The 23,815-nt window shown below is 50.2% G+C and overlaps 1 protein-coding gene across 4 annotated transcripts in view; it reads left to right on the forward strand.

Moving 5' to 3' along the window:
* MAPK4 (mitogen-activated protein kinase 4) overlaps positions 1-22,489 on the forward strand; it is a 48,431-nt gene extending 25,942 nt beyond the window's left edge. Inside the window, exons 3-8 of one of the 4 annotated variants that reach the window (XR_015707912.1) lie at positions 8,372-8,516; positions 14,328-14,489; positions 17,049-17,250; positions 19,033-19,716; positions 20,077-21,760; positions 21,990-22,489. Coding sequence is in view for 3 of the 4 variants with exons in the window: in XM_087772834.1 (XP_087628960.1) it covers positions 8,372-8,516; positions 14,328-14,489; positions 17,049-17,250; positions 19,033-19,716; positions 20,077-20,089 (1,206 nt within the window). In the remaining variant the exon portion in view is untranslated. Of the gene's footprint in view, positions 1-8,371; positions 8,517-14,327; positions 14,490-17,048; positions 17,251-19,032 lie in introns of all 4 variants that reach the window. The other 3 variants (XM_087772834.1, XM_087772836.1, XM_087772835.1) reach the window with 3 other exon arrangements.
* The last annotated feature ends 1,326 nt before the right edge of the window (positions 22,490-23,815 follow it).

A 23,815-nucleotide genomic window follows, 5' to 3' on the forward strand; every position in this document is an offset into this window, starting at 1 on the left:
CAGGGTCATCGTCCCTGCTGTTTCCCCCTCCTGTGCTCCCTTCCTCACCAGTTATTTATTACCCAGCTCAGGAAGAGGCTCCTGGCTTTTTGAGTGGTTTTGGTTTTTTTTAAGTCAGGTGCCTTCAGAGGCTTTTCCCAAGGGAGGATAACTCCCGGAGAGAACCCTGCAAACAAGGCAGCGCTACGTGAATGCAGAAAGTCACTGATTTAAGGAGCATCATCTTGTCAGAGACTGCAGGATCAGGGTAGGAGTCGTCTGTCCGTGCCTGCTGCAGAATTATTGTTATTTCTAAGCAATTCTCCGTCGCCTTAATAACAGCCAGCGCAGTGGGAAAGAGCTGTCCGGAGGATGGCCAGGGCTGCGGCTTCGTGGTAGGACGTAACTTTGCAAGATGCCATTGCGGGAGCATCCTCCGATTCCTTCCAGGGGTGGGAGGCTGGAGCGTCAGTGCAAAAAACCGGCAGATCCCCACTGTGCAGAGAGACCTGGACGCCGCTCTAGAGCAGAGCCGAAAATAGCAGCGCTGTGGTGAGCATCCAGCACCACAAATAATGTCAGTTATTTGTAAATTCTGGCGACGGGGAGGAGTGGTGATGGGCACTGCAAAGGCAGAGGTACGACAGGAGGGCTTGGACGGGGCTTGGGTCAGTCCCGCTTTTGATTTCCAGCTCTTCTCAGATGACTCAGAAAAATCAATTCCTTTCTGTATTTCCCTTTCAAGCTCTACTTTCCTCAAGGGCTCATACAGATTTATAAGCTCCTTGGTCTGTGCTCTTGCAGAAAGCATCTGTCTGAAGCTGCTGAGCCTCCACCCCGCTGCCGACCGGTGTTGAGCACAACAGGGATCCTTCCGCCCCGAAGTTTGGTGCCGCCGACAGGTGCTAATGCAGAGCTGCCCAAAAGCAGATGAAGCCCTGCTCCCTGGGTAATTAATTGCTGAAAAGACCCAGTAAATCCAAACCTCTGAAGGCAGCGCAGGGCCACAGCTCTAGAATAATACTTTGCTTGCAAGCCTTTGCAGTGAGGAAGGGTCATCTTAAGTGCTTGAATTTTTTTCATTTATGCTGTTTTGGATCTGGAATATGCTTCGACTGATGCCTGGGTTGTGCTAACACGAAAAATTGCAGGTTGTGTGTTGATATTCATCTAAAAGGTCACAGCTCTTCTGACCCGCTGTTTCTCAAACCTCAAACCATCCTGCTGAGTGTTAAAATGACAAATAATAACTGTGGTAGATTGTGAGCAGAGTTTTAAACACAGTCTAGAAATAAATATACCACCTAAATAATAGTTCTTACTTGGCAATGTGTCTTGTTTACATGACTTGCAGCAGGCAACCATTTAATTAGGATAATTTGGTGGGAAAGGGAGAGCTCTCCTACTCCAGGAGATGCCCCGGACCACAGCGGGGTGCTGGCCTTTGCAGGCTTCGAAGCAGAGCAGCTTTGCCTGTGTTTCTGCCACCATTTGGCTGGTGTTTGCTGCTCAAATCCCTTTCTCCGTGTGCCAAGAGCAGCGTGGGGGCATCTGTTCATTTAAAACTCCCCAGTAGGAAATGAGATGAACGTCAAGCTGCCAAGGTCACCTCCGGATCTGGGTCTGCACCTTCACAGGCTGCTTAGACCTGATGGCTTAAATTTTAGCCCTGTCTCAGATAAACACGTTTCTAAGCTGCCTGGGTGCTCAGGTACTTGCAAACATCTCTTTAGGGCACAGAATATCAGGTCTAGCAGGAGAGGACCCTTGGGAGGTGATCCTGTGTGTCCCCCTCTCTCTATCACCCTGTCCCTTCCCCGATGCTCTCGCCATCCAGCCACGCAGGCTCCTTTCTCTTCCCTCTTACTACTCTTTTTATCCTGCGGAGTCACTAATCCTGCTGTTTATCCCTCTAGAACATCTCCACATTAATCCTTTTTTCCCCGGACGCCGCTGTTTGTGGTCTGAACGCTTTGCTCTGCGACTCAGCACCTGAGTCCGGTGAGCAGAGGAGCGTTGGAGATGAAGATAAGGGACAGCTCTGGTCTCCATGGGGTCCTTATCCTTATGCAAAACATTTCCCTTTTCATAAACCACATCCTTATTGAATGCGAGCATCTCGCCTTCACCATCGGAGCGCTCCGCAGTGCCCCCTCCGTCTGCAGCCTCGTGGTCCTGCCTGCCCTGCACCTCGCTGCCTTCCCCCCATGGTTCAGCCCCTGCCTGCGTTTCTTTAGAAGCTGCCTGGGTATGTGTAGCTGCCCATCTGTCCGTCCATCCCCACTCTTATGCCCTAATAAATATCTTTGGCTCCAAAAGAGAGTCCAGATGTGATCTGCCCCAAGTTTGGGGGGCAAGGGGGTGTAAAAGTGAGATGCTGTCCTCCCTTGAGGACCCTTAGCTCATGGTGGGCAGGAGGGATGGGAGAGAAGGGAGATAGCAAAGTCAAGCCTGAAAAGTTGGGGTAAATACCAATAAATGTCTAGACTTAAAAATAATAAATGTTTCGGAGGGCAGACAGCCCTGGCCGCGCGTCCCATGTGGCGTGTCACCTGGCGCCAGTCAGAGGGGAGCTGTTGGGTTGGGTGGTCCTGTCTGGAGAAGACAACAGAAATGCCTACTATATGGGGATACGGAGACGTGCTGAATCTCTTTACTCGGGTGACGAGCCAGCGAAGTGGGACGCTCCTTAGCCTGCCCATGTTGTAGAAGATAGTCAGGTTACCTCTTCTGGGGGTCTGGGGGCTCTACCTAGTGCCCCAAAGCGCTTGGGGACATCTGCAAGGGGCTGCCAGGGGACCCTCTCTCCCTTTGCCTATCGGCAACATTAATTACAGAATTAATTGGCAGAAATTCCATGCTAAGGAGGGTGCAGCAGCCCTTTTAAGGGGAGATCTCATGGTCAATAGTTTCCAGGACATCTTCAAACCTTTGAAGTCCTCCCTTCATTTCATACTTGCTGATCAGTGCAAACATAATAGCTTCCAGTTCATCCAGTAAAATAATAAAATTCCCAGGTGGGTCATCGTGAGGAGGTCTTCAAAGGAGATGAGGACGTGTGGCGTTGCTCTGTGCTCGCCCTGGAGGGGACCACCCTCCGCGTTCAGCCCTTGGGCAGCTGCCCGCGGCCCTGTGCAGCCGGTGCCGAGCCTTCCTGCTGTGACCCCGACTTGGTTACTCTCCTCCTCTGTCCTCTGTTGAAGCACGTAATAGTCTGCGGTCCTGAAATAAATGCACTCTGTCATCCCAAACCGATGAGAACACATGTCACGTTGCTGGAGCCGTGCACAACGGCAGTTTTATTATTTTATTACGGAGCAACGTTCCTGCAAACCCGGCGTCTTTCCCAACCTCTCCTAGAAGTGCCCTACCTTCCTTTTAAAAAATAAGCTTAAAAAACATGCTGTGAAGAGGCACTAGCCTGCTCCTGCTCCGGGATTATTCCAAAAACTTGGGGTTGTTGCGATTTTGAGTTCCCCCCCTTGGCACTGCAGCCGTCTGCACCAGGAGCCGACCTGGCTCCCGTGGGTGCAGCAGCAGCAATCTCCTTCCTGGCTGTGGCTGGATCCTGCTGGATTTCCAGTTCATGGGCACCTGGTCTGCACCTCTGCGGCGTTTTGAGTGCAGGAAGATGGGTTTTGGTGTGAAATACTCTTGGGAGAAGCTTGGCGCTGCTTGGTTTACAGTATGTGGGATCCTGAATTTTGGCATCCGCCTCGAGGAGACCTGCCCTTGGTCCCTCCAGCTCCAAGGAGGAGCTCCAGGCTTGGGCAACGGTTGCTTCGGAGCACCAGCGGGTCTTGCTGTGCTCCCCACGTGCTGCCAGGCCGTGCCAGCTTCCCTCGGCGCGCTCGGGATGCAGGTGGTCCAGCATGCGGTGGAGACCAGGATGCAGCAGCACCCGTGCCTGCCCAAAATTGTTTCTCTTTCTGGTGTTACAATCAATGCACAAAATCTGTGTTGTGTAAAGATTAGAAAAAAACATTCATTGTTCTTTGCTTTTCAGTTTCCTTTCCGTGCTGTTTGATACGACTCGATGCTTATCCTACCTGTAGTGAATTCATTACCTTTATAGATTGCCTGAGCTGTTCCTGCATGTGCCACAGGAGCAGAGGAGGAGCAGGAAAATGATACTTGAAAACTGCAACAAAAAATAGCATGGGAGGGCTTGAGAGCAAGCTTTGGACTTGAAACTATTTCTGTTTTTAAATTAACTCCGTTATATTGTTTTTTAAAGAGATTCGAGTGGTTCTTCAGAAAGGGCTGTGCTGAATCCACAGAATATTGTCATGAAGATAGAATCATAGAATCGTTAAGGTTGGAAAAGACCTTTAAGATCATTGAGACCAACCGTTAACCCAGCACTGCCAAGGCCACCACTAAACCATGTCCTTGAGCACCACGTCTACCCGGCTTTTAAATACCTCCAGGGATGGAGACTCAACCCCTGCCCTGGGCAGCCTGTGCCAGGGCCTGACAGACCTTTCGGTGAAGAAGTTTTTCCTAATATCCAACCTAACCCTGCCCTGGCGCAGCTTGAGGCCGTTCCCTCTCGTCCCATCGCTTGTTCCTGGGGAGAAGAGACCGACCCCCCCCGGCTCCAGCCTCCTGTCAGGCAGTTGCAGAGAGCGATGAGGGCTCCCCTCAGCCTCCTCTTCTCCAGGCTGAGCCCCCCCAGCTCCCCCAGCCGCTCCTCCCCAGCCTTGGGCTCCAGCCCCTGCCCCAGCCTCGCTGCCCTGCTCTGGCCACGCTCCAGCCCCTCCATGGCCTTCTTGGGGTGAGGGGCCCAGCGCTGAGCACAGCATTTGAGGGGCGGCCTCACCAGTGCCCAGTGCAGGGGCACCATCACCTCCCTGCTCCTGCTGGCCACACTATTGCTGACACAAGCCAGGATGCCATGGGCCCTCTTGGCCACCTGGGCACACTGCTGGCTCATGTTCAGGCGGCTGTCGACCAACACCCCCAGGCCCTTTCCCGCCGGGCAGCTCCCAGCCGCTCCTCCCCACGCCTGCAGCGGTGCCTGGGGTTGCTGTGCCCCAAGGGCAGGACCCGGCCCTGAGCCTTGTTGACCCTCACCCAGGTGGCCCAATCTCATACAGTTGGCCCGATGTATGTTCCACGGCTGCTGCCCTCGTGTAAGTCTTGGCACCGTGGGTAAGAGCTGAGCCCGTACCTAACCCAGGTGTAGGTGGATCCGTCTGTACTGAAGCATCCCGCGGCTGTGCCAGTGACTGCATGATCCCGGCTCCCGAAGCTGTGGTGATATTTCCCCATAGGACTTGATACTCCACAGGACTGTAGTTACTTCCTCCAGGTGGGAGGACAGGAACTTATCTTGTGTATTTTATAAAAATAAAGATCTAGCTCGTGTTTTTAGCCACCGTGGAGGCAGAGTAGGCATAGGTGTTGGGGCTGTATAAGCCGCTCAGGACTGGGGTGCCGTGCTGCCCAGCCGGGGAGCACCCCCAGCCGCTCCCGCCGGAGGACCTCAGGCCAGAAACGTCTTGATTTTCAAACCTCCCGTCAGCCCTTCCCAGTATCTTCCTCCTGAGAAAGAGGAGGGATAACCCAGAGCCCAGCAGCGGAATGCCATGGGAAGCAAGGCAGGGTCCAACTGTATGGTCCACGAGTCGGTGGGACGGAGAGAAGCTGTAGGTTGCCCCTCTCCACGGGTCCTCCCTGGGCTTGGTGGTGGGTGACCCAGTGGTCTGGGTTATTCAGCAGATGAAAAGAGGGAGACGAGAGTCAAATACACGGTGATGGGTAACGGAAGAGGGAAGCACAGTGAGAAGCGCTGCTAATTAATTACCACCAGTAACCTCACACAGCACAGGAGGGGTTGAAGATGTGTCCGAAAGATGCGGTGAGTTTTTGCAGGGAATTTTTTTCCAATGCATGATTGGTGCCCGGGGAAGAAAAGGTTTGGCTTGTTGCAACATATAGATATTTGCAGTGTATTGCTCATACATTTTGCATGGTGCACATGCCCCCGAGAATTCAAATCCATCTTGCTGTCAGAAAAGAGAAATGTATGAACCGAGTGTTAAGTCTGTAAGGACAGTGGCATTCCTTTGCTGGGAAAGGGAGGCAATTGCTCCGGCCAGGAATTGCCCTGGATCGCTATCCCCGAAGTTTTATTTTCTTAGGATTTTTCCAATAAATACCAACATCTCCATTGTTGGGAATAATTACAGTAGCCGAAAAGCGGCGGTCTGATCGGATAACGCTTGGGGGCTTTTGTGCCAGCTCTGATTCAGCAGCATTAGCGAAAATGTAACAGCATTAAATGAAGCTTCTCAGCTAATCAGTCTCCACTACGACTTAAGAAGACCAAAATTAAAATGCTCTTTTAAAAGCAAACCCTTTATGATTAAAAGCTCGACAACTTGCAGGTTTGGAAATCGGAACAAAAACCTGCGTTGGGGGAAGAGGAGCATTAAAAACCTTGTCGCGTTTGTCACGGTGCGCTGCTCTCACGTTGTTTGGGCTGAGAGATGTATGGTAAAACATCGTAGGAGATGTTATACAGCGGAACTGCATCCGCAGTTACGTTGCAAGTAAAAACAGTTTATGAAACTATATCAGATGGAGTTTTTAACTGAGTTTTTACGTGAACCGTATTCATGCTGTCATTGCATTTTAGAATCAGAGAATGGTTTGGGTTGGAAGGGACCTTAAAGATCATCTGGTTCCAACCCCCCTCCCATTTTGATACTCTCCAAATGCTTCATGGCATTTACATGCAATTCAACTTTATAATTTCTTTTTATTTTGTCTTTTCTACCGTGTTTCAATCTACGCCGTTCTGTTAGTGCGTTATATTTCATACAAAAAATACCACTTATGAATATTCCAACATTATCCCGATGAAATAACTGTTGACGTCCAACCCCAGTGTGGCACCCGCGCATCCGGAGCTTGGCCGGCGGGCAAAGCCGGGGGCGCTGGGCCATCCCTTACGATGCCAGCGTTATTTGCAGGATTGAACGCACCCCCTTGATTTCAGCAGGAGCTGCTGAGCGCTTGGCACTTGTCTTAAATCTCCCGGGTGAGTTCAGGAACGGGAGGGCTGTGGTCCAAAGAGGCGACAGCGCTCCGTCTTTGTCCCATGGGGTGCTGCTGAGGGCACCTCCTTTAAAACCAGGTCAAGCATCCCAACCGACCATCCTCACTGGAAGCAAAGTAGGACGGAGGACGAGGAGCTGCCCCACGTCACCCGGCTGCCGGAGGCGATGCTGGGGCCCCAGCGGCCGGGTGGCAAGGGAGGGAGGCGATTTATTAGGCAGGACTCAGGCTCAGTGCAGAAAGGGCAGGGTTTCCTAGCTCTGCATCAGCTCGCTAATCCCCAAAAGGGCTTTCCCACTTATCCCAGTAGTGATTTTCCTCCATAAATCTGTTTTTCTGCCTGTCCCCTTGTTCTCTTCTTTATTATGAGATCCCACGTCTCACCCCTGTGAGATGCTGCGTGGGCTTATCCGCAGTTCCCAGCACGTGCCCCATCCCAAAGCGGGGTTCACTGCCGCAGCATCCCGAGGATGCAGGTGGGGCGAACTCACCTGGCTTCTATGAGAGGCCGGATCCTGCTGAGCGAATCCTTCGGTGCTGCCCGCTTGGGAGCCCTGGGTGCTCCCCGTGCCACCTCTTGTGCGTTCCCCGGTGCTCGCCGTGGGTTTGTGCCCAGCCAGGGCTGACCCCTGGGCAGCTGCTGTTGCATGGGCTCCGCAGGGAGCTCCTGCCCTTCAAAAATTCAATTTCTGCTGGGAGTTGGATTTATGGGAATTCAGCTCCATGTAGCTTGCTGTTACCAGCAGTTTAGGTAGCTATGGAGGGACTATAGATATAGGCTTAACTAGAGATGGAATTGGCAAAAGATGGCAAACTGGTAGCTTTTGGAAATCCAAGCACTCTGTTCCTTCACGCTCTGATGGGTTATAGCTGGGACCCAGCAAAGCACTTAAATAATGTGCTTAGCTTCCAAAATGTCTCAGATGGTCAAATTGGGATTTGTACAAAACATCCAAGCCTTCTAATAGTGACCTGAAATAACTTTGGCAGGTATGATCTGCAAATCTGTGCTGTTAAAGCCATGTGTCCTTTGCAGAAGATGCTTCAATACCGGGGTGACAAACAGCAAATAAGTTTTTGGGGAGCAGCAAGCGCTTTGCCTCCTGGAGCACCGAAGCATCTCTCTTCCCAGTGGTGTACGTCTCACCTCTTTGCTTCCTGCAAGACACACAACCGCAGCCTGCCATAGACGCAGCACAAGCGTGGTGGGCAGGTTTCTCTGCAGGATCCGATGGTGGGGCCGCGGTGGGCAGTGAGGGCTGAGCGGGGAGGAGCGGAGGAGCTCTCTTGCAAGGTTGCTGACATCTTTGTCTCTCTGCTTTTTCAGGGTTACCTTTCCGAAGGCTTAGTAACAAAATGGTATCGCTCCCCCCGCCTCCTCCTCTCGCCAAACAACTACACCAAAGCCATCGATATGTGGGCGGCCGGCTGCATCCTGGCCGAGATGCTGACGGGAAGGATGCTCTTTGCTGGTAGGTTTCTGGCTCCCGTTGATTAATTTTTTTTCTCGTTCCTTCCTTCCTTGCTACCCAATTTGAAGGCTTTTTAGCATGGCAGAGGGAATTCCCCTCTCCTTGCCAGCCAAGGCATCGCTTGTAGCATCGCTACAGGGATCCTACGGTTGGTTATTAGACATGAGAGCCGTCTTGAGAACAAACTTCACTTGGACAACCTCTGCTATGAGAGGGTCCCTTGGTTGGTGCAGACTTCCCTGATAGAGGCAGGTCCTTGGGGATGGAGAAGAGTTACCGTCTTGATTTCACTCAGCCTTCTTGTGCTTGCCCGGGAAGGACACGTGGTGGTACGGGTGTGGTGGCACCCGGTGGGAAGCCACCGGCCGGTGGGGTGCCCGAGGCTGGCCAAGGTCAACGGTGCCTCTGTGCCGAGCCTTGCCGGGCAGGGACCGTCTGCTGCCAAAGGCAAAACCCCAAACAAAGAACAATTCTGATGAAACAACAAAACCTTTTTCTGTTTCTGGGTTTCCAACAGAAAATAAGAGCTTTTTGTTGGGAGGGAGGAAGCTAAAAAAATATGCTGGGGTGGAGTATAAGGACAGGAGATAATGTGGCCCTGTAGCAAGAGGATTGTACTCTATGCCGTGGATTTCAATTGTGATTGGTGTCTTCAAGGTATTTATTTTCTTTGAGGGAAGACATTTGAATGCCACTACCCAATTTCAGGATTTTCCTATAAGTGGGAATTGGAGCTGTAACGGTGCAGCTCAAGGAAAAGAAGACAAAAGAAGCACTGGCAAGGAGCGCATAATTATCGGTGCAGCATTTGAAGCTCAACTCTGATGTTCTTGAGGAGCAAATCTTTATTTAATACAATTCCAAAAATGCTACTGTCGGGAGCAAAGCTGTGCGTCCCAAGCTGGGACGCAAAGCCGTTCATTCGGGAATGAAGCAGCCGCTCTCTGCCTGTTGACCGAGCTGCCTCCCTGCCCAAGGTCTGCGGCAATGCTCCTCCTTGGTTGTCTCTCCATCGCCCATTAGTGTTTTGAATGACAAGGTTTAACGCATTTTGTCAGCAGCTGTTCACAGAGTTGTGTAAATAAATAATTAGACCCATTAATAATGGAGAAGACATTTTCTTCACAAATATTTCAGTGCTCCGCAGAGCTCTGCAGCCGGTGTTTGATGGCAGCTGCTCTGTTGCTCCCTCCTCGTTCCCGCTTGCAGCTTCCATATTTCTTTTGTGAAAGCTGAAAATTAAGCAGTTGATATCATTTCAAAGAGATCATTAAAATTGCCTCCCTTGCCTTCCTTCCTCTTGTCCACGGTCTCCCCTCCCCAAAATTTTCAAGTCCAGGGACTTCAGCTCTGAAAATTAGGCAGCAGACCTGGCTGCTCCTGCCGCCTCCTCGGGATATATTCCAGGAGCAGGGACGTCTCCACGTGCCACTTGTCCCTGCAGGTGCAGGGCATTTTCTGGTCTCACTGGGAGATACTGCGTGTAACTGCGCTCCCGAGGCGGCTCTGCCAGCCGCTTCGCCTTGCTGAGCCATGGTTTGCACCGTGGAAGAGTCTCCAAGCTTTTTGGGTGGAAGCAAACTGGACGATGCCTTTCCAGGACAGAGCTAAGGCACTGCCAGTCCAGGGCACCGGACCCGAACTAGCCCCAGGTAAACCAGAGCAGCAGAAGCAAACCCCAGTGCAGATGGCAGGGTCCTGGTCCTGCATGATTTGCACCAGACCAGAGCAACGCGCCGCCTCGTATTAAACTGGGTGTAGCTGGAGCCCCAACGAAATCCTTTTGGACTCTTAAGTCAATCTCTTTTTTCATAGAATCATAGAATGTCCTGAGGTGGAAGAGACCCACAAGGATCATCAAGGCCAACTCCTGTCCCTGCATAGGACAACCCCAAAACTCACACCATGTGTCTGAGGGCGTTGTCCAAATGCTTCTTGAATGTTGTGAGGCTTTGCGCCGTCACTGCCTCCCGGGGGAGCCTGTTCCAGTGCTCCACCACCCTCTGGGTGAAGAACCTTTTCCTAATGTCCTAATTTTCCTATACTTCTTCCTCATGTCAAACAGCGAAACAAGAGTGGCTTGTTCGGGTCCTTCTCTGGCCATCCCCACTCATCGTTATCCTGCTTTTCCAAACTGTGCTTGACCCCTGTCTCAGCTCCAGCTTGGTTTTCGTGCTGTTTGTGGACCGCAGGGGTAGAAGCTACCTTGGCTGACACCAGCCATCTACTGCCTAGGTGTCCGAGGTGGTCCCTAAAGCTCCCTTCATGGTCCAGGCAGAGACAAAGGCAGCTCCAGGATGTGGTTCATCTGGCCTCTGTCAGCTGTCTGCCTTCAGCTGAGGTTGTGCCTTAGAAATATTTATTTTTTCCACTCTACTGTTCATAAAGAGCATCTGGAGAACAAGCTGAAGTGCCCACGCTGGTGCTGCACGTGGCTACAGGTGAGATCAATCCTGTCCCGGCTGCCCCAGCGAGATGCCTCGCAGCAGCTGTATGGGAACCGACTTTGCAGGTTGGTTCCTGAGAGTCCACAGCAGGTTAGAGATCAGGAAGATGGGCTTTGGGAGATCACAGACTGGGCTCAGCGAGCATCCCTGCTTCTCTGCTTTCCAGCCCTGTGCAATCACTCAATTAAACCCCCAGATGATGGCAGGATACTTAGTTAATGGGTGGGGATCAAAACCAAAGCTCAAAATATGTATTCCTTTCGGGGTTGCTTTAAAAATAGTCTGTAGAGTTGTTATGGGAAGGTCCTGGCCTTGTGCCCCGTTTTCCTGACCTCGTCCTACACCAGTAAGTAAAGAAGAGCCGGGGTGGGAGCCCGGCAGTGGGGCCCATGGTGTCCCATGCCACGTACCATCTTTCATCTGCTGGTGTCCGTAGAGGAGGAGAATAAAACCCAACCACTCAGAATAGCTAAAACTGGCAAAAACACTTGCGTGGCAGCACAGGTTCGTCTTTGCTTCTGTTTTTCTCTTCATTGCTTGGGAGAAGGAGTTTGCCCCCAGCCAGCTGCAGCCCCCCGCATCGCTGCAGGCCGAGACTGTGGGAGAGTCCTGGCTCACCAGCAAACACCCCATGGGAAATAACAGCGATGTAGTTCCCAGAAAGTTGCAAACCTCCAGTAATTGCCTTACACTGGATAAATTGGTTTTTGAGTATGCGTCAGCGGCACAATTTAAATTGGGTGCTTAGCATAAGTCAATATAATTAACTCAGTAGTCTATCTGGGGTGCTTAAGCAACGCAGTTAAATTAAGGTGATCGGTTATTAGGAACAGATGTCACTCGCTGCTTTCATTCTCCTACACAAATTCATGAACACCCAGCAGAGAGGGACCCCCCCGGCCCCCTTGCCCGCCCCGCAGCCCCTTCTCTGGGTGACGCAGTGGCAGGAGCAGCTTTGGGTTTGGCAGAGCCCTGGGAGAGCACAAGAAATTTGGCTAACCCAAAGCTTCCAGGAGCGTAGCACGTCTCCAGCAGCTAAAATCTGGTTCACAGACCTTTGGAGAGCTCCCCACTATGAGCAGCATGGAAAACAGGGAAGAGCATCCATGACTGAGCAGCTACAGGTCCCTTCAGTGACTTCTCCACCCTCTGCTGCTGAAGCAGATCCGAAAGCGTCGCCAGTGGAAGCAAGAGAAAACAGGAGATAAAGAAAAGCCGCCTGTCCTTGAAGATCTCCACGGGGTTCACCAGTGGGGCTGCGCCCGTGACCGAGCGCTGGGAGGTGGCGCGGTGGCTTTTCCCATGGGATCAGTGCTTGCTCCCAGAGGAGGTGCTAAGCAGGGCTCGGGTGCTCAGCCAGAACTTGGTTCCAAACCCAGGGAAGGGTTCCCTTTTCCAAGACACAATGCAGAGCTCTTTGTTCTCTCCTCGGGTAACAACAGCACATTGCGTTTATTCTGTCTGTAGTCCGTGTTTTTCTTTGCAGGAATTAATGCCTCCAGAAGATCCCTAGGAATTACATAAACAGAGGATAACGGTGGAGAATTGGGTTCCTGAGAGCCATAATTCAACACTTGCAGCGTTAGCAGCTTCTTTGTGTGACTAAACGGTGCCTTCGGCTGCCGGGTACCTTCAGTGAGCGGTGGCTGGAGCTCACGGAGAGGAGTTTGTGACCTTTAATGCCGTGTAATTTTGATCACAGTTTGGGAATTAGCCTGACTAACAAGCTGTTTGTTTCCTGACAGTCATCTTCAGTTTCTCCTGGAGCCATGCTGTGAAGCTCTAAATGACCTAAAATTAGTTTTTCTATAGGAAAGTGAATTCATTTGCCCAGGATTGATATTAGGAGAGTGGCCCTCTGTCTTTTTTGCTTTTCCTATCGCTCTGTCTTCTTCTGGGGCTTTGTTCTGAGCGGACGTGTGGTGTGATGGTGACCAGCCGTGCTGATGTCAGTGTTGGTTTGGGGTTGTCCAAGTTCATTGCCGTGTCCTGGCTCGGAGCTCTGCCGTTCGGGGTGAAAGTGGCCACGATGGCGTTGAACCAAACCTTGTTGGAGTGATGAGGCCATGATGGGTTGAGACCCTTTCCCAACCTCGACGTTTGGATGTGTCTTTAACCGGGGAGGGGTGATTGGGGTCAGCTCCATGGATGTGAGCCTGGAAACCTCCTGCACCAGCCTAAAATCCATCAGTGGGACAGCAAGGGACTTGGTAGCCCAAAAATCCCTATTGGGTTTGTCTGCCCCAGCCAGCTCGCTGTCTTAATGGGTAGGCCTGCCTCTAATGACAGAATATTTATAAGCGGTGTTTCTGGCAGACAGAAAATCAATAGCGCAACTCAGTATTTCTGCCAGGCTGCTTCTCTGTACACGTAGGAAGCTGGAAATCAGCCGTGGAGCTCTTGGTCATGTCCAATAGCGCGCTGAAGAATGGGATTAACGTTCATTAACGAGGTGGTTGGCTTCGCTCCGCTGGCGCTGCTGCTTCTCTCCTCTCACTGACTGGTAGCCAGTCCTGAGCGGGGGCTTAGGGATGCATGGATAAATATGTCCTGAAGGAAAAGGGTTTAAAAATAGATGATTGCTCATCGCAGTTGTGGGGATCATCACCATCAGAGCCTTGACTTGGTGCCCAGCAGCCAGGTGGGACCCGGTCAGAAAACCCCTTTTCCATCGGGAGAGCGCAGAGGTCAGGCACTTGCATTCATTTAAAGATGAAGCTTTGGGACCCCTGGAGCCAAGTTCACGATCTCTTTGTTATCATTGGGGTTGCGGCCGCGCTTTTTGTCACCGCTGCACAGAGGGGCTTTGCTTCTCGGTGTAGCACAGCGCGTGGCAGGGACACGTGGTGACGGCCGCGTGAGCCGGGATGCATCATTTGGGGTTACGAACAAGCCCAGCCATAGTATTGCTTAAAGAGGGTTGTCAGTTTTGAGGCCGTTAGAGCCAATATCTGTCTCCTTCCATCATGCAGGATGGCCCCCACCGATGGATAATAGCTCCGTGATTTCAGTCGGATACGGTTTCTGCTTCGTAGCCATTTTAAATAGATGGCTAGGTTAATCGAGAAGCTGCGCGGACAGCCTCGGCGTGGTTTCACCAAGAAGGCAAATTGTCTAGGTTAACTCTTTCGCCTTGAAAAAGAGGTGATCCAGCTGGGAGTCCCACCACATCTTCCTTGGAGCAAAGAGCGGTGGCTGATGCGGGGACGCATCAGCGTGGAGGGGCTGGCGGGAGATGCGGCACTGCGGTGACGTGGCTCATTTCAGAGGGGTGGCTGTGCAGGAGAGTGGCTGATAATACCACCGCCCCCACCCCGATTTAACTGCTGGGTCTCAACTCACTGCCTGTTTTCTACCTGTTTAGGGGGTCACGAGCTGGAACAGATGCAGCTTATCCTGGAGACAATCCCCGTTATCCACGAGGAAGACAAAGAGGAGCTGCTCAAAGTGATGCCCACGTTCATCAACAGCACCTGGGAAGTGAGGAAGCCGCTGCGCAAGCTGCTCCCCGAAGTGGACAGTGAAGGTACCGTAGTGCCCGCTGGCTTCGGCCATGTCCTTCTCCTGGGACTTCTCCCAGGACTTCTCCCGGAACCTCTCCCGGCTGCCATGTTTTCAGACCTATTTCCCCAGGGAGTCACAGGAATTATCATCGTATAAGGCCAAGTGCGTGAATGCTGGTGAATGAGAGTTCAGATATCTGAGGGTCTGCAGAGCCTGCTTCCACCTGGAGCTCACCGCCGTCCCCCCAGGTCCTGCTTGCCATCCCACCGGGGAAGGCATGGGCTGCAGGACAGCACTCGTGGTGCAGTAGCTTTCTCGCAGGTAGCTCACACAGAAATAAGGGTGAAATAGTCTTCCAAGACTATTCCAAGACACTGTCAAGGTGCATCCCTGCCTTCCTGTGCCTCTTCTAGAGCTGTAAGTGAGGGTTCAGCCTAGAGGTTATTTTCAAGCCCTGTTCATTTTCTTGCTGTGCTTTTTGCATGAACGCAGTTGGATACTACAAGAAAAGAAATGTTTGTACTTCACAAATATCTGAACTCCATGAGATAGTTGCTACAGGCAGAAATGTTGTCCGAGTGCTCTGAGGCTTGGACATAGAATCATAGAATCACAGAATCGTTAAGGTTGGAAAAAACCCTTAAGATCATCGAGTCCAACCATTAACCCAGCACTGCCAAGCCCACCACCAAACCATGTCCCTAAGCACCACGTCTACCCGGCTTTTAAATACCTCCAGGGATGGGGACTCAGCCCCTGCCCTGGGCAGCCTGTGCCAGGGCCTGACAGCCCTTTCGGTGAATTTTTTCCTAATATCCAACCCAAACCTCCCCTGGCGCAGCTTGAGGCCGTTCCCTCTCGTCCCATCGCTTGTTCCTGGGGAGAAGAGACCGACCCCCCCGGCTCCAGCCTCCTTTCAGGCAGTTGCAGAGAGCGATGAGGGCTCCCCAAGAGGACTCTCTCGTGTCAGGCTGTGGCAGCCTGCAATGCTTGAATACTTCAGCCACTTCCCTCCTTCGGGTAAAGCTTAAAAAATATCAGCAGCGTGTTGTTGCGAAGGGGCTGCAAACCACAGGCTTTTGGACCTGAACTTTTGCCTGGAACAGCTTTGTAGGCAGTGAGAGCTTGCAGGGCAGCAGCCGGAGTTGAGCAGTGTGGACCAGGGCACGTCAGCTCTTCTGAGCTCCTTCCAGGGCTTAAACTGGGCTGGTGGACCTGGCCACCTGCTTTTGAGAAGACATCAAGACCAAGCCCGGCTTATGTTCGCTGGCGTAATTCTTCATTATAAGACGTCTGCTGTATGGGCTTGGCAATGCAATACCCATTGGCCTGGGTTACCCAGAGACCGCGTCAGCCTCTGGCAAGCAGGAATGGATTTATTCCCTGTCGTTACTGCGGGAAGAAAGGTCACCTGCACCCCTTACATAATTCATCGACATTTTCCTGCCTCTCTGACCAGTAATATATTGTAATATCTAACTCATAATATATCATTCCACCATGCTTGTTGCCCACAGTCGGTGACCTTATGAAGCTATTGATTCCTTCCGACTTAATTAGTCCAAGCAGTGAAATAATCCCATGGGAGACAATTGGATATTGGTTAATATTTAAGCACGGAGGCAAGAGGTGTGGCCCTTCCTTTCTGCTGAGTGATTTTGCCCCTGAAGAAATGGTCCCATTCACACAATTAAGTCTTTAATGGGGATATTTCTGAAGGTACAATGCAAAAGAAAGGCGTATTCCTATTTGTATTATGTGAACTCTAAAGGACTCTCCCATGCACCAAGAATCAACCGAATAAGCAACGTCTTTAATGACAGGGTTTGAGCTTTTCCCATAATCTCAGCAAAAGAAATCGTGGAATCGTAGACTCATTTAGGTTGGAGAAGACCTTTAAGATGATCATCAAAGAAATCACAATAAACCCTATACATTTAGAGTTAATCTTAGTCACTTTAATTGTGCTTAATTTCCTCCTTCGTCATCGTAGAAAGAGTTCATGCTCCACGGTCTTTCTAAAATAATTTTAGGCACTCAGGTTTCTTTAAATATTAACGGGCAAAATAGTTTCATAGTTTTGCTATGCTGAGAACTTTTAAAAATTGCATGTTAAATCTAATCCCGCTTCAGTTGCACGTAAAGGTGTGCAATCGGTTGCCTGAAATGCAGCGTGCTTGTCAAATGGATCTGGGAGCGTGGAATCAAATCCCAACACCATCCAAAGGTCTTCTTGGGGTAAGAGCTTAGCGTTCTGGCCCGGGATCGCAGCAGCGGGTGTAACAGGTCGATGCTGTCCTGTGGAGGTGCGATGCTCTCACAGTTATTTCTCCTGCCTTGCTGGATGAACTGACGCCTGCGGGCTGCAGGATTGCTCCACCGCAAGCATGCAGCTCCTGTGGGGGCTAAGATGGATGCAGCTAGGACAGAAGTGCCCGTTTTAGATGCACGCGAGATGTGACCTTTAATTCCTTTCTTACTTTGAGGGGATTTGTTATGGGGGATTCGCGAGGCTCATCCTGGAAAGGAAGCTGGTATTGCTTTTGAGGAATTAGTGAGCTTGTTTCTCTCTGCTTCACAGCTATTGATTTTCTGGAGAAAATACTGACATTTAACCCTATGGATCGATTAACGGCTGAGATGGGTCTGCAGCATCCTTACATGAATCCGTATTCCTGCCCGGAGGATGAACCAGTGTCTCAGCATCCGTTCCGGATTGAGGATGAGATTGATGATATTTTGCTGATGGAAGCCAACCAGAGCCAGATGTCTAACTGGGACAGGTATGGTACCCGAGACTGGGCCAGAGACCAGATACTGGCTTAAATTCTTTAGGCAGAACCTGACTGGTGAGTCTCTGACCTGCTCATGTTTGGGTTCAGTCACACAAGTTCCAGACCCACGAAAGACACCTGCTTTTCCTTCTTTATGCCACGGTGTAATTCTAGCCTAACCTTGCTGAAGCCAACGAGAGGTTCGTCATTGATTTCTGCAGGGAGTAGATACTGAGTCTGCACGTTCCAGTTACTGAGTATCTTTCTGCTCTTGGTTTTATTCACAGCCTCCGTTGTCTTCGTTTGAGTTACATCTGTTTAAGTGACGTTACGGTTCTTCCCTCTGTCCTCCGTCCCTATAACACAAGTTATAAAATAACATAATTCTTGTTCCTTTTGGGGACCGGGCCTGATTTGGAGCTCTATATTTATCACTTTTCAAGGTGCGTAAACCCCAGAGGCCACAGATCTGGGGTCTTAAAAAAATCCTTAATTGTGTTGACTTTTGAATGGTTTGCTGAAAGTCGTACAGGAAGTTTAGAGCAGATCAAAGCCTTGAGCTGAGGTCTTTCATGTCCTAGATGATTAACCCAGTTACTAGGCCAGTCCCGGTACCGGAGCAGGTAGGACAAAACAAGCAGCTAAGAATTAATTAGGTTCACTTTCCCATAGAGCTCCTTCCAGCTGAGCAGGGTGAGCTGGCTGAGGATGTCTGCAGCATTGTTCCTCTCTGCGTAGCAATTAAATCTCCTCACCTTCTTAATCCACTATATTTCACCAGCATTGAAAAAAATAATCTAAAGAAATCCCTTGCCTTCACTATTATTAATCTCTTTGCCTGGGTGAACAAATATCAGGGTGGAGGCTGGGTGGGGGGACAACCACGTAAATTAGGTAAAGAGGAAAGCTGGAAGCTTTTCTCAGGATATGTCTTCAGTGTCATCCTTCCACAGCTCCGGAATCCGTGCCAGTTGTAGTCCCCAAAGCAGCAAACCAGTTGCTGGAGGTCACCTCGTCACCTTTTTCCTCTCTTGGTTTTCTTGGTGCGACGCAAGAAGGTGGGACCTAGACTGTTGGTCCTGCCAGCCAGCTGGGGACATCTGCTATAGGGCCATAAATTCTGCAACACAAAGCTGAGCGTTTTAGAGGCGGGAAATGATTTTGCCTGTGCGTTGTGAGACACCTGAAGAGCGTTTCATTGCCAGGACATAGAGCTCCAATACCTGGGATAACACATCTTTTAAAAGCAGCTCGGTTAGGAGCCGGTAAATTAGATGTCGCTTTGAAAACCGTGTCTAAGAGTGGGTGTTGTCGGGTAATTGCAATCAAGGGAGTTCGACTGGCTGGAGAATTTATCACTTAGCAAGGTGACCCTTCAGGGATGCTTTTGGTCCACAAAGTCAGCGTAATCTGGTGATGTCCCATCTCAGTGGGGATTTAAGCTCATCTTTTTCGCTTTTATGGCCACAAACAGGGAGCACTCGCACTGTGGGTGCTGGTCTCTGGGCTGAGGGACAGTTTGATTATTAATATTGTTAATTGTGTTTTAATCCCACGATGGTCCTGTCCAAGCAGCCTGGGCCAGCCTCAGACTCCTCATAAATTACTCAGCCTCCCTGCCTTTTTTTAACGCGCAAGAAAACGGTCTCTAATATTAATAAGAACTTAAAGATTTGTAGGTAAGTGGCATATCAGCAAGAAAAAGGTAAAAATAGCGGCATATCTGTTTGAGCACCGCTGGTTCTAAGGAAGCCATCATCTGCGTGCCTAATAGCAGATTGTCTTTCGCAGGTATCACGTAAGCCTCTCCTCTGATTTGGAATGGAGACACGATAAATATCACGACATGGATGAGGTTCAGCGGGACCCCCGGGCAGGGTCCGAATCCATCGCTGAAGAAGTGCAAGTTGATCCGCGGAAATACTCACAAAGCAGCTCGGAGAGGTTCTTGGAGCTATCCCACTCATCCATGGACCGAGTATTTGATGCCGATTGTGGGAAATCGTGTGATTACAAAGTGGGGTCACCTTCCTACTTGGACAAATTGCTGTGGAGAGACAATAAGCCCCATCATTACTCAGAGCCCAAGCTAATTTTAGATTTATCCCACTGGAAAAGAGCAACCATAGCACCCGCAGCTGAGCTATCGCTGGAAGAAGAACCATCCAACCTCTTTCTGGAGATTGCTCAGTGGGTGAAGAGCACGCAGGTGGGTCTCGAGTGTCCCAGTCCTCATCCGGAGATTCAGGAACGGAGCCTGCCGTCTTCTCCTCACCATCTCCACAAAGAACCCACGGAGGTGAACAGTGAAACAGACCCTGAGTTTGACTTGGATGTCTTCATCTCCAGGGCACTGAAACTTTGCACAAAACCCGAGGATCTTCCAGACAACAAGCTCAATGACATCAACGGGGCCTGCATATCTGAGCACCCCGGTGAGATTGTACAAACAGAGGTGTACCAGAAAGAGCGATGGTGAGGAACCCGCACCCAGGAAACCCCGCTCTATCTCCCTGTTCCTCTCTGATGGTGTGGCCATTGCCCGGGGCTGAGTGGCTTCCGTCTGTCATTGAGCATCCGTTTTTTACACTATACCGAATGCCTTTTTCTGAAAAGGCGAGCACAAACCACATGCCCCTTTTGATGCCTTAGAAATACCTTTAAGGGAATCAAGAGGTGTGAATGAAATACTGAGTTTCTTATACTGCCTTAACACTCTTGCCTTGCAATCTCTGGGACCTGTTTGAAACTTAAATGTATGAGGGAAAGATGCCAGTACACGATAAGTTTACAAACAGAACTCAAATCAACTTCTTTTCCTTTCTTTTTCTATAGCATCTTAAAATGACGAGGACAAAATCAGCATTTTCATTGTGGTCAGATACCCTCCGGGTTTTAACGGGTTCCCAAAAACGCCAAACTTTGAGCTCCTCTGAGGCACCCATGTGAGTCCAGGTGGTACGGAGAGAAGCGATACCAGGCAGTGTCTGTCGTCAGCCGTCAGTCAGCAGAGAATGGAACTAGAGGTAGAGTTGGGCCATCAGACAGAAAATAACTCTTCGAGAATGTTAATGGGGAAGGAATTTGACCTACAAAATATGGGCCACTTGGGATTTTATTTTTTCTGATTGGAAGACCAAATTTTTGCTAAGCGCATTCTCCTTGTTTGGTTTCTCGCGCGTAAATTCTCCCTTCTGTTGTACGGGGTAGATCTGAGCTCTCCGAGTACTTAGGAGGCCCCATGCGATGCATTTCGGTGTAACAACCTGGTGCTGCAAGTCCTGGCTCGGGCAGCTGCCCAGCAGACCAGCAAATTCTGGTGGGAAGGGCTGGACAGGAGTCGAGAGCTAGAAACAGGGTGTCTCATGGTGCGATGCTGCCTGGCGCCACCAGCTACACAGACTCAGCAAGGGCACCCGCCTTTGCTAATGAGAAAAGGAATGAAAGTACTACTGTTTTACCTTCTAACAAAGATGATGTGAAGAAAACAACAGTTCCTGTGGCATTAGGTTCGTAACTGGCCACTTTGCTTCCAGCTTCTTTGGAAGATGCTGGCGTCAGCAGGCGACGGAGCGCGGTTTGTAAATAGACACAAACACGACTGATCTGCTGTAACTTCTGTTTTCATCCACACTTCTGAGCACCTTAATAATTGATCAGCTAACAAGAGTTTGTATAGGGAAGAAATGTTCTATACTTATATTTAATCCAACTGGGCAGTTTTTTAAATGGAAAACTTGTAAATAGTGTTATAAAAGCCAATCTCTGCTTTCTTTGCCATCGTGTCACTGTGCTCCCCAGCACAGGTCTCTCTTTGTAAAAGAGAAACTACTGTACTTAGTAACTCCAAGGTCCGTATTTAACTATTATTCGTATACGAATTATTTCTACCCTTTTAACAAGCAATGTACTAAACGTTCTGAGATGTGAGGAAAACTCGTGTGAGACTCGGATGAGAACAGCAGCATTTACTGTATTAACCCTGGTTTCTGTTCTTGGTGGGATCAAGTACAGGTTTAGCTGTAGGAGAGCTTGTGCAAGGCATTGACAAGCCCAAAAACTTGTTCTTATTGAGAAAATCTCTCCTTAGGCTGATGGAAATGCCGTTACTCCAGCTGATGAGCAGCATAGATGGGAAGGCTGCCGGCTGCATTGATGGGATGGGGTGGAAGTCCTGGGGCAGGGGTGGAGAAGGCATCTGGAAGGCAAAGCCATTGGGCTCTGGTCTTTGCTTCGAGCATTTGGACATCCCCGATGGTGGTTTAGAAAAGGGAAACAAGGGAGAAACAGAGGGCTGGTTTCCAGTGTGTTGCAGATTATTGATATACCTCAACTAAAGCTCAGCACTTTTACTCGTGGTGGGAGAAACACAGACGCTGAAGAAGCGGCCGCCCCTGCAGCGGAGCGGATCCGAATCTGGCCCCGGCAGCCCACGACTCACCGCCCGTGGTCCCGCTCAGCTGCGCCGTGCGCCCGGCAGCGGCCCACAAAGGCTGGGAATGGGATCGCCGGTGCTCAAGTGAGTGTGTGCCCAGAGAGGAGGAGGCGGCAGCAGCCACAGTTGTGCCCCGTCGCTCCCTGGTGCCACCCTGGGAGGAGCGGATAACGCCCATCTCCCATGGGAGATGCACAAACGCTGCGGCCGGAGGCATCAACTGAAAATTAGATGTTTGGGAGCCGATGGAGTTTAAATGTGAAGGATAAGATCAGCAATGGGAGAGCTGACTTTTCAAACTCTCTTCTGACAGATTCAGCAACTACTTGCTACCGTTGGGTTAAACACGGAGAGGCGCTGACACGTGAAATCAGCAGCGATCAAACCACGCCAGCGTTTTCCTCGGCGGACGTCAGTCGCCACGTCCTCTGAAACGAGAAGCCATTTTCCGTGCGTTGTTACGTTCGGCCTGAACGTCTTCACCGGAGGCGTACGGGACTATTTATTATGGCCATGAAAGTAACAGTTTTGCTTTTGAATATTATCTTCTAAGGAGGAGTGGGAGCTTGGGGGCCCACAGTTAAAGTCTAATATTAACTTCACAGGAAGCAAATGGAGCTTATTGCCGCTGCTCCGGATTTTCCATCTCGGTTCGTGAGCTGTTATTTAACGTTCCAAAACCTCGGCATCACGTGCTGGGAAAAGGGGGAGAACGAGAGGGGTGGCTTTAATTTGTTACCTGAGTGTGCTGAGCCGATCACAAGCCAGATTTATTTCTCATCTATAACAATAAAATTTAAGGCCTGAGCCTTCCTTGCTTGGTCACGTGTAGTTATTTTACTTATTATGAGACTTGAAGTGTTTATTCCAGTACTAGCATCTAGGTTTCTTCTGCAAATGATCACGAACACCTGAATTAACGCATGCATTGTGTGAATATTTGCATTCTGGGGTTATTTGGTGTTGGGTGGCTTTTCACCGAGCTTTGCTTTGGCTGGCGCAGGCCATCTGAGTGCTTGGGATCACGGGGAGGGAATTTAGACCTCGTGAGCAACACGGTGACTTCTGCAAACTGCTTCTTCTTGCAGGTGTTGGAAGAATCATTTCAGTGCAAGGTTAACCATCGGGTATTTCAATGAATTTGCAGATGTTACTTATTTGCAAAAGAGAAAAAAGGGAGCATTGCTGCAGTTAATAATACAGATGGTGTGACATGGTGCAGGTGGCACCATAGAGATGGTGCAGATGTCTTCAAGCTGAGGAGGACCTCAAGTTTAGAGGAGGACCTCAAGTTTAGAGGCTGGCGTTTAAGCCAGTGCTCAGGTAGGTAAGTGCCCTTGTGGGTCCCAGCCGCTGTGGCCGGCCTTTTACGTGGTTTTATTTGAAGAAGAACCTGAACCCGAGGGAGCTGCTCGTGGTGGCCTCCATGCGAGGGTCTGTCCTTCCACCACAGCCACCCACCGGCCACAAGCTGGGGACTGGGAATCCACTGGGGAGGCGAGGGTGCAGCTGCTCTTAAAAACATCTTTAAACGTCAAAATGATGCCTCCGACAGTTCACTTGCTGGCCCGGTGGTTGTTCTTCCCCAGTCACAAATACGTGACTATTTTTACGGCAGCTTATTTTTAATTGCGTTGGGATTCAGCAGCTGTTCAGCATCGCAGAGCTGCGTTAATGAGATCTTCAGAGCTCTACCGTTAGAGTCATGAAAAAACTCAACTTCAGCTTACTTTTAGTTTTCGGGGCATCCTGGGAAGTGTTTCCTATGCAAATCCCACCTGGATCCCAGACTAAAACCACAACATATATGTATTATAAGCGGAACTATTGGAGACTGGACTGCTAATGCTCATTTCCGTCCCTTTTAACCCAAGACGAACACGCATTTGAGCCATTTCATGCCACCATCTAGCATTTTGGAGAGCTTGCGGTGAGAACGCTGTATAATGCGGCATGCAGTCATTTCAGGTCTGAAATGTTCTTTTTTTTCTTTCCCATTGATTGTAAGAGGAATCGAAGAGGACAAATATACCATATGGTGTTTGCTCCTGAAGAGTTGCCTTTGACATTTTTCAAAGGCAGAGTTTGATTTTGAAGTAGTACAATACTCGGGTGAATGTAGTCCTCTCAAAGTGCATC

Source organism: Nipponia nippon, unplaced genomic scaffold (genome assembly GCF_047370975.1).
Source record: "Nipponia nippon isolate SJK-2023a ecotype South Korea unplaced genomic scaffold, ASM4737097v1 scaffold_37, whole genome shotgun sequence".
Classification (NCBI taxonomy): domain Eukaryota; kingdom Metazoa; phylum Chordata; class Aves; order Pelecaniformes; family Threskiornithidae; genus Nipponia; species Nipponia nippon.